Genomic DNA, 11157 nt, shown 5'->3' on the forward strand with positions numbered 1-11157 from the left:
TTAATTAGCGAAAAATCTAGGTTAATAGAAAATATACAAGAAGTAGACTTGGATATAACCTATACAAATAATAGATTGAGATATCAAACTAAGCTAAGTAAAAAATACCTTAACCTAAACCACCTAGGATAAACAAGATAGCTTCATTAAAACATCTCGATTACCTAGATCTCAGTTTCCAACCTGAAAAGAAATACCGAATATTAAAAAATAATTCTACCATAAAGTGTAATTTTAATCAAGGAGAACATATTTTACATTCGGAAGATAAACAATATAATACAATAATAGACTTTCTAATAAATTTAAGCGAAAAAATTCAGGAAAAAGATAATAGTATAATAAGAACCCAAGACACTGGATAAGATAGAACAAAATTTAGATTATCTTAAGTCTCAAGAAGTAGAAATTGACAGAAAAATTCAGTATTTAAACCATAAGTTTAATTTAGAAAAAATACCTACAAAATTTGAAATCGAAAAACTAATAGCAACTATAATAGAAAAACCTATTAAATTTATATCAATATTATATAAAACTGTCAGCAAATGGCTAGAAAGTGAATTTAAAATTCAATATATCAATAGTTTCATCCGGAGTACTATTTATGTCCTTTCCCCTTTATAAAATGTAAAAGCATATAACGAAGAGTATTTGTTTTGGGCTTATAAACAAAAATAACAAACTTAAGAGGGTGTTTGTTTTACGTCATTTTTTGCTTTTGAAAGTGTTTGACAATTTATAATTGCTTAAAAAAGTCAATTTTGACTTTTTAAAGCCAAAAGCTGAAAGTTGGCCAGTCTTATTTTTTTTTTTAGCTTATAATTCATTGAAAATTAATCAAGTGAATGACTTTTGTATCCCTTATAATTTTCACTTATTCTAAAATTATCCTCTTGTAACATTTTCATTATAACATTCATGATCCATAGCAATTTTTATAACGATTAACCTTTTTTTAATTCAATTTTTTATATTATATTAAATTATATTTTTTGTAACAATATATATTTTACTAAAATAACTAATAATATTCAAGTAAACGATAATATTTTTAAGTATTTTATATTAATAATATTTTAATTCAATACGTAAAAAAGTTATAATAATATTTTTAAACAAACAATAATAATTTTATATTAATATATTTTAACTTAATATATATATTTTTTTTAAGTATACGTAGTAGCTTGCTGGGGTGCTGTATTTTTCATTTTCTTTTGTTTGTTTGTCTTTTCCTTTCAAGAAAATCTATTTTTTATCTAAAAAAAATTGATAAACCTATTTTTTCGAAATGTTTTTTATCTTAAATATTTTTAATTCAAAATTCTAATTCCATCCCTAATAAGAATGAGTATGAATTTAAATTAATAAGGGTTTCAAAATAAATATCGAGCATTAAATAATTTAATTTTTTGTAAAAAAAAATTTAATAGTCATTTATGAAATTATATATATATATATATATATATATATATATATATATATATATATATTTAAACTGAATTAAAAATATATATATTAATTTTAATTTGAATCATTTTAAAAATAAAAATTAATAATAATTAGCTTTACATATTGTTAACACTTTTAAAGATATTTTGACGAAAAAAAGTGCTTAACAACACTTACTTACCAAACACGTCAACAACTTTTTTTCAATTTCAGCACTTTTATCCAAACACATAAATATTTATTTTAAAAATAAGTTCAACCCCTTCAAAGTCACTTTTAAAGAACTTTTCAAAGGCCACTTTTTTTCAGCCTATCCAAACGGGCCCTTAACATTTCACATTCAAAACATCAAACATAAACGCCCGCCAAAGTTTCTGTGGCACCCTTATCTATTACTGAAATGAGAAACATCCTATATACATTGATCCAAAAAGAAATACTGATGCAGTAAAATAACTAAACTGTCACTGCATACTGCAGAATTTCAATCAATAGCTTGGGTGTCGCAACTTTATATAAAGCTTGAGACAAAAAATATGACCAAGAAACAATATAAATGGGAAAAACAGAACGGCGTTCTTGATAGCTAAAGATTACACAGGTGGTACCAAGTGGATATTAAATGGTTTTTCTCATGAAATTCTAAGTAAAACATTTGAGTCGTAATTTTATCTGGATTACACAGGTGGTACCAAGTGGATACTAAATGTTTTTTCTCATGAAATTCTAAGTATAGCATTTGAGTCGTAATTTTATCTGGAGCTACCGCAACTCTAAACACAGCCTGATAATCAACACATGCTAGCACAAATTGGATATCAGTCACGCATTCGTCCCTTCATGGTTATTGCTAATAGCCATATTCACATTGTCCACGCCTGTTTAAACAAACCAGTGCATTACATCAAAATCACAATCCTAGGGCCAAATCCTACCTCTTACGATGGACATTGCAGGACAAAGTGTGGAGTTTCCATTCACATTTTATATAAAACAAATGAGACTTTCAACAAAACCAATCAAAGGGGGATAAAAAACAAATGGGACTTTCAACAAACCAATCAAAGTGGGATAAACACTACATATTTTACATCTGGAAGACAATTGTGAGTTGACCGTAATATCCTTTATAACAGTCGCTCCGTTCTAAGATGTTTCATATCCTTTTGACAGCAGGCATCTTTAGAAAGGTTTTATAGCTGAAATTTAATTTCAAATCCAGACCACCATTATTACAGGGGCAAACTATAAAGCACACGCATGACACCGTATAACAGATTAGCCACACATGCTTGATATATCAAAGACCCAAAACTTCTTTTTTTTTAAAACTTAAGACTCAAGCTTCTATGTCTTATTATAAATCAAAGACAACCTTTTATTTCCTATTTTCCAACCTCTTTGTTCAGTTGTTGGTGCATATATGATTGTTATTGTTATTGTCATTGTTGTAGTATTAGTAAGTCCAGCTTAATAATTTTGTATATGAGTAGGAATAAGTGGAGAATTATCAATCACCATATGGATGAGAACATCAAATTCATAAGTGGAGAACACGGAACTTGCCTTACAGAAAGAACTAGAAATATTTCTTTCCAGATCCGTGGTCACCACTAGCCTTGCCATCTCCAAAGCCATCAAAACGGTTTGAACGATTTTCATTGTCAGAACGCGAATCACCAAATCCACTAGAGCGGCCTGAACCAAATCCTCCAAATCCAGTTGAGCGGTTTGAACTCTCGAAGTTTCCAAAGCCACCTGTCCGATTTGAACTTCCAAAGCTTCCAAAACCGCCACTACGATCTGAACCACCAAAATTACCGAATCCTCCCTGACGATCACCACCAAAATTCCCCGAGCGACCTGAGCTTGATCCACCAAAGCTACCCCCTGATCGTCCAAAACCAGATCCACCTGTTCGACCAGAATATCCACCTTGTCCAGCAGACCTGCTGCCAAAATTACCATAGCCACCAGAGCGACCTGAACCCGAATCACCAAACCGACCACCTCCCCTTCCTCCATAAGAGCCAAAGCCGCTGCCGCCTCCACGCATGTCACTGAACATGTCTGTTGCTCCACCCTCTACTTCTATCTTTGGAAGCTTTTTTCACCAAATACATGAAAATAAGATAATTTGACAAGATGAGAACATAAGAAAATAACCTTGGCCACAACTACCCTTACAATTCAACTAATTTGGCCAAGTAAGAACAGGAGTATTGTGATAATTGAAAAAATTAAACAATTGCTGGAGCCAACTATAAGCTGCTTCATTTTAAGCTTCACTCCAGTCCATATATATATTCTCACGATTCAACATTAATTCAATTAGGAACCATCTAGATCAATGAAAATAGTGACAGGACATAGAAAATCACTGAATTTGAACCTCAAAGAAATAATGATTCCACCCCACTTGTCACACGCTCAACAAAAGGGCAAAACAAAAAAGATCTTGAGAGTGAGAAATTGTGCTCCAAGAAGTAAATGACACATCACACAAAAAGAACTACTTCAAAGACATGAGATATAGTACAAACTTCAGTCTGTATACACGAGTATTCTTTTTTTATAAGGAAAAAAAGGGGTAGCTAGACCTAACTACATCCATTTACAATTTCCAACTAAACTATCCTCAACATCCCATTTTATGTGATATGATTTCATTAGGCACCAAGGCAAAGATATCTTCTTGAGTTACTACATTGAAATTATTGAGAGATATCCTCATAAGTAGTAGTAACAGTAAGTGAAAAGAAGACCGAAAATTTCTGAATCATCAAAGTAAAACACTGCATTGCAATTTTATTTACTGCAATCATAAAATATTTGGTGGCAAGAATTTATGATCTTTGATCAAACAATTCAACTTTTTGGACACCATGAAAATGAAGGAATGCATAAGTAAACATCATCCCTTTAGCACTAATTAGTTACAGCAGTTGCAACTCATATAGCAGTTATAGATTTAAGACTTTTCGAGCATAAAGCTTTTTTCTCCACCTGAGGTTCACATTTATCAGTGCCATCACAAATGACAATGTTGGTAAAATATGAATAGAAGGACAATCAAAAAGTAAAAGCACCTATATTAGCAGTCTTACCTCGATAAATCTGCATCCCACATCACGTTCAATACCTTTCACATCCCTATGTTGGCTTGAAGAATATATCAAAATTGCACTTCCTTTCTTCCCAGCACGCCCAGTTCGACCAGATCGATGAACAAAGATCTCTGATGAGTTTGGAAGCTCATAATGTACCACCTGATCAGCAAATTATCTACTTCAACTTCAGCAAGAAAAACAAAACAAAGCAGACTGCAATTGAAGAGACTCGATACCCAGAAACTTTGCATTATACCCAATTAGTGTCGTCAGGCATACAAAGAAGAGATGTCCTCAGAAGCATCTTACATACTTTTGGCCACACCCTATTTCATTTACGAATTTATTTTCCAATATTAAATTAACTTGGCATACAGTAGACTTGATCCACCAACCAAGAACCGGTTTCAAGTATTTGTTCCCTCTAGAAAATTTCAGACATCATGATTTAGGTAAAAAGCTCCAGACAGCATATATGATTCAATAATTAACAACACATGCATTGTATAGGACCGACCGCATGCTTAAAGTTATATTGTAGAACAGCATCAGTTTGTACATATATACAGTGAGCCAGGTATTTATGCAGGGAATTCAAAAAATTACAACACCACCACATTTGGGAGTAAATCTATGATCCAAAGCAAATTTTAAACTCATTTTCCATTAAACTGAAATATTCCTTTAATTCAAAGGGATTCAATAGTCTGTGTATAATTAATGAACTTATTCTTCTATTTGCATGGTGTAATTTCTGATGAAGAAGATCAATGGAATCCTCTTGGTTCTGCATAGCTTCACCCCTGCTAATATACTATTGTTTCAAATATATAGAAAAGAGTGCTACTTTTGGATTCTTCTGTTTTCTCTAGTGACAAACGCATTAGAGATATGTAACGTCTCACATAGACCATGTAAAGACCTACAAAAGAGTTTCAAAGTATATATTTACCAGTTTCAAAAAAAAAAAAAAAAAAAAGAGTTTTAAAGGAGAGGAAAAGTGGAGAAATTGCTTAGCCAACATACAAGTAAAGTTGCATTGAGTAAACATGAAGGATCAGGCAAGGTTGCTATTTCAGAATGCAACCTCCACCGAACCCCTTCGATTACATATGATGCTGTTGGTTTGTTGATCCACGGGTTCTAACAGATGGTTTTTAGGATATATGCCGTCTGCTCTATTGTTGGAAAGTGCAGATGAAAGAAAAGAATGCCGTGATCATTGAACCTAAAATCACAAGTGCGAGAATAAAAGACCAACCAGATCAACATTAGGTACATCAAGTCCTCGTGCAGCAACATCAGTGGCCACCAACACATTGAATTGACCTTGGCGAAAACCTGATAGAGTTCTCTCCCTCTGGGTTTGTGAGATATCCCCATGCAAGGCTTCACATCTGAAAGTCTTTTGCATTACATACGACAATCTATCAGCATCACGTTTAGTTTGAGTAAAAACAATGCACTTCCCTCCTTTCGCATGCGCCTGCAGAAATGAAATGGCTCAATTAGTTTCACAAAATTAAGGATTATTACAAAATAAGACAGCAGAAAGACCATTCGCATTATGTTGATGGATATAAATAGAGAGCAATTTAGAACAGTATGAAGGGCATAAAGTAGGACAGAGGATCCTGGGGGTGTATCTCCATACAGTTATCAGAGGTCCCAGAACTGCTGGTTTCTGATGAATCTCACAAGTAATTGAAAACAAGGAAATCCCATCAGCCAGTTTTTGATCGGAATCTCCTACCTGGGATATATTGAAAAATTAGACTCCAAGGTATTCAAAAATCAAGAAGGAAATTTATATTAAATCCTAAAGCATTTTGGTCTCACAAGATCAACGTGAAGTGGATTTTTCAGGAACTTGTTGGTAATTCTTAGTATCCACCGGGGCATTGTGGCTGAAAACATTAGTGTCTGATGCTTCTGTTGAACATTTTCTAAAATGGTCTCAACATCCTCCGCAAAACCCACATTAAGCATTTGATCAGCTTCATCTAGAACAACAAACTGGATTTCTGCCAAATTTAAAGCACCCCTCTTCAGCAGATCAATAATCCGACCTGGCGTTCCCACCACGATATCTACTCCCTTGTCAAGGGAACTCATTTGGCGTGAAATGGGAACACCACCATAAACACACAGTGTATCCAAACCAGGAGCAGACTCGAAAAATTCTTTATCCACTTGTTTTGCAAGTTCTCTTGTAGGTGCCAAGACTAAAGCCAAAGGATTCCTTCCACGCCTGCATAATAGAGAATAAGCAGATTTTTAGTATTTTACAACTGTAATAAGTTTTAAATTCGCAACAAATATTCAAAATCAAACTTTAATAACACTTGCAAATAATGCAGATCGGAAATCATTACATTATGCTGCTATCATATTTGTACTACACTATTACTAATATAAAAACCCACAGAGAAAGCAGACTGAACAAACCCATGCTTCTCGTTAAAGCGAATGATCTTATCCATGATGGGAATGCCAAACGCTAGCGTCTTCCCAGTTCCAGTTCTAGCTCGACCAATCATGTCAGATCCTTGCATTGCTGGTTCCAGAACAGCTCTCTGCACAACCCAAAAAGAATTAAAGTCACCTCTCTTAAAACAGGCAGTACGTGACTAAACTAAGCTCATTCCAAAAGCCAAAACACAAGTGAGCAGATCACTCTAAACGGGACTTCAGAGGAGAAAATCTTGATACGTTAAGCGTTGTGTTATGCAACAAAAAGGGTCTGGCCTAGCGGTAAATCCAGTAATTGAAAACCTTTGAAGCCAGGGCTAAAATTCTCGCAAAGACAATAAACCTAGGTGATTTTTTCCCATCTTTTTAAGCCTCGAACAAAATTCCTAGCATGTCAATGAAGTTATTGAAAACCTCGGAAACCTGGGTTAAAATTCAAGCCGGGATAATAAAATTAGGCCATTTCCTTCTATCCAATATGCTTATGCCTTGGTCAAAAATTGTGAGGTAGGTGTTGGTGGGAGGTAGCAAGGAAATAGGAGAGTTGCACCGTTACAAAGATGTTACGTGCCTTACTACAAAATGTAGCCGACCAACCTCATGAGAGCACACCATACAACTCTAAGTTAACCCAAGATGATATTTAACTTCATCAACCAAAGACTTCAAGAAACACATTAAGGGTTTGAATGGTATGGCAAAAATGTTTTCTCCAATGAAATTAGATATATAAAAGCAGTATTCAGGAATGTGCTCGCATTGTCGCTTAATGCGATGCGAGCCCCTATGGCTACGTGTGGCTGATGTGAGCCAACCTTACAGAAGCGGGCGTATCACAGGGTTATGTCTATTTACTATTTGGATGCTCTACTTTTTTCTTTTAAATCGCGCTTCACTTCAATGATGCGAGCGTTTAGCTTCACGCCTCGCCTAATGCGTGATGCAGAGCCTTGTCGATTTTTTCTGCATCACACTTCCCTGAACACTGTATAAAAGTATCTTAAGCTTAGATGAGATGGTCATACTCCAAACATGTTTCTCTATTGGTGGAAAATGGCATCATTCAATTGACGTCATTATATACCCAACTCTTTAACCCATATAACTTGATTCAATCAACACATGGATAATGTTGTTTAATACAGTAGGATTATCAAAACTCACTGAAATTTACACCTAGCCAACCCAGTCTGTCCCATATTACTTGTCCACATTACTAAAAATATTTGTCCCAAATCCCTTGTCAATTTACAAAATAAATATAGAATTAATTTTTTTTTTTATATTGCCTTTAAATTACTCTTTCCGCCCATCTTTACTTGTACACTACAGAAAAAGTAGTTGTCTAAATAACTTATCATTTTATGTCTATTTTACCCTTGTTATTAAATACTATTCATTTCCCAACATTTATATGACTTATAATTACGAGAGGTAATCTAGTAAAATTACCCTTTTATTTACAATGTTTCTTTAAGGGATGTGTCAAGGAAATCATGGATGAGTAGAGATGGACAAACGGAGTAGTATGTATATTAAAAAGAACTAAAGATGCTTTTCTTATTTATGATTGATCAACGGGCAGGGCGGGGCGGGAAAAGGTGATGGCGGAAAAATAATACGGACGACTGACGGACTGAGGGAGTATATTTGCTAAGCTAAACATTTTGAATCCTACCATACCGTAAAAGCTACAAAAAGAAAATCCAAAGGGAAATGATAGCTGAACCTGAATAGGGAAGAGCTTAGTAATCCCTTTTTTGGCCAAAGCAGAAACGATCTCCTGAGATATACCAAGTTTCGATATTTCGAGTCCTTCATCATCCTCTGGTAAATCCGCCACCGCATATCCAACTTGTAAATAACTACCGGAGTGAAACCCCCTTAGACAAACCCCAACTCCATATTTACTATCTACCCATTTCCCATTTCTTGAAGCATCGGTAGTGCTGGTAGTAGTGGTAAACCTGTTAAATTGGGTAGTTGGGAGGGCATTTCCGGAAATGAAATTGTCACCGGACTTGGACGGAGAGAAGAGTAAACGGGTAAGGGCATTAAGAGCGGCCCTTTTCGAGGCATGTAAAGAAGAAGAAGACTTGTTCAACAGCATAAGGCCACTCATTTTTTCTTTATGCAAATATGGTAGTGTAATTGGGAGGGTTTAATTAGGGTTTATGGAAAGGAGGAAAGACAGCAAGTGATTTAACCCAGAAAAATATGAAGGTGGTTGGTTGGAGCCTGGGGTTTATGATCTTCGGCTTATGGAAAGCAGAGGCTCTTGGAGATATGTTTTTGGCCACAGGGTTTTTGGGTGTGTATTGTGAAGGGTTTAAGAAGAGGAAGAGTAGTAACTAGTAACTGGACTATGAGCCCAAACAATGCTGGGCTGGGGGTTTGTTGTCTGCCTTATTAGAATGGGATGCTTGTGTTATAGCCCAGCAAAAGTTTGTGATTGGGAATGTTTTTTTGGACAATTTTCATAAATCTCAACAGTTTAGTATGTAATTACATAAAATATTGTCTATTTTCAGATTTATGTAAAATTCTATTTTTTTATTTATTATCTCAATACGTAGCCAAGACTTTTGATGCATCACTATCTGATATATAAGTATCGATACATAACTCTTAAGTATTAATATCACAGAGATATGTTCAAATACATAAGTCTAATGTATCGGTAGCACCAAAAACATTACGATACATGATTTTTGTAGATTTTTAACATAACACATTTCTTATGTACCTGTAGCCTAATATTCAGTAAGATACATAAATTTTGTATATTTGGTGGAGGATCGCATGATGTATCTTCTTGTTCTTTTCTACCAAATACATCATCCTTATGTATCTCTCTTAATATCATCATCATCTTCAACCCTCATTAATGGATCCCCAAACTCCAAAAGTCCTCATGGATTCAAGGTAGCCCTTCAGGTTTCAAAATTCCACCAAGTGTTGTACGTAAACTAGCGGATCTTAATGGACAAGTACCTAAGGCTTGCATTTAGGTCTTTATTGTATATACATGGAGCATTACCATATACTCACCGTTCCCGCAATTGACCTGACCACCATAAATTGTCAAAAATGGAGGCCGTTGTGACCCACGTAACAGTGACCTCCGGGTGGTAACTCAGTGGTTGTGGCACCGATAAAAGTTCCAAAATTTGGGGGAAGCATCGGTAGTCACAGAAGAGAAATTGAAGAAACTTAGGTAGTCCTTCGAGATCTGACGGTGGAAATTCAAGATCTATTATTATTGAAGAAACACCAATGATTCATCAAAGCTCTAGACTTGAACGAACGAAAAATTGTGTTTTTTAATGGAGTTAACGGAAGAAGACTCGAAAGAAACTGTAATGGAAGAAGACTCGAAAGAAACTGAAGAATATTATAATTCAAAATGGAAAAAACATCTGATAATGACCTTGATTTTAGGCATTATTTGAGGAACATTAGGTGTTAAAATGGGGAGGTGGGTTATATATTTGATAGTTGGAGAGAGAAAGTGTGAGAATTTTTGTAATTAGTAACTTAAAGTATTGTTTTAAGTATTTTTTCCATGTTTTCACGATTATTCAAGGAGAAGTTGCATATTTGGGTTAAAATAGTGAATTTTTACACATTTGCCCTCTTTATCAAAATTAATTACAATTGATAGTCAATATAAAAAATAAATTAATTTAAAATAAAATAAGAAAATAGATAAAATGTTCATTTGGGTTAATTTTTTTATACAAAATAACTCAATTATTAATTATTACATGAAATGATCGTTCGGCCTATTAATTCTATCGAAGTGCATTCAATCTCTTAGTTGCAATTTCTACTTCTTAATTAATTCTTCACTAGCTTATGTAATAAAGAAAAACACCCTCTTGTATTCTCTTGATCCTCTGAAGTATGACACATTTGTATTCGCAAAATTTGATACTCAACTCTTCTTTTAATGTTTTTTTTTTGTGTGACTTCTCTTCTACTATCAATTGTTGTTGGGGTTGGCCTTATCTGTGCTTTTGCTAGTGCCTGAAAGGTTGGTACCCTTTTAGAATGATTGTAGGTTGTCATGGTTTATAATATGACACAACCAGAACCAGGGCCTAGTCGTGTCGGGCAT

General features: G+C 34.4%; 1 protein-coding gene across 1 annotated transcript; it reads right to left on the bottom strand.

Moving 5' to 3' along the window:
• Window positions 1–1992: 1992 nt before the first annotated feature.
• Window positions 1993–9352, bottom strand: LOC107878026 (DEAD-box ATP-dependent RNA helicase 53, mitochondrial). The gene is made up of 8 exons (XM_016724890.2): window positions 8767–9352; window positions 7014–7141; window positions 6405–6816; window positions 6220–6318; window positions 5827–6051; window positions 4563–4724; window positions 3022–3559; window positions 1993–2333 (listed from the first exon to the last, which is right to left on the bottom strand). The coding sequence occupies exons 1-7, from the start codon at window positions 9157–9159 to the stop codon at window positions 3035–3037; spliced, it is 1944 nt and encodes a 647-aa protein (XP_016580376.1). The 5' UTR covers window positions 9160–9352; the 3' UTR covers window positions 1993–2333; window positions 3022–3034.
• Window positions 9353–11157: the final 1805 nt, after the last annotated feature.

The sequence above is a fragment of the Capsicum annuum genome, chromosome 7 (assembly GCF_002878395.1).
Source record: "Capsicum annuum cultivar UCD-10X-F1 chromosome 7, UCD10Xv1.1, whole genome shotgun sequence".
In the NCBI taxonomy this organism is placed as follows: Eukaryota; Viridiplantae; Streptophyta; class Magnoliopsida; order Solanales; family Solanaceae; genus Capsicum; species Capsicum annuum.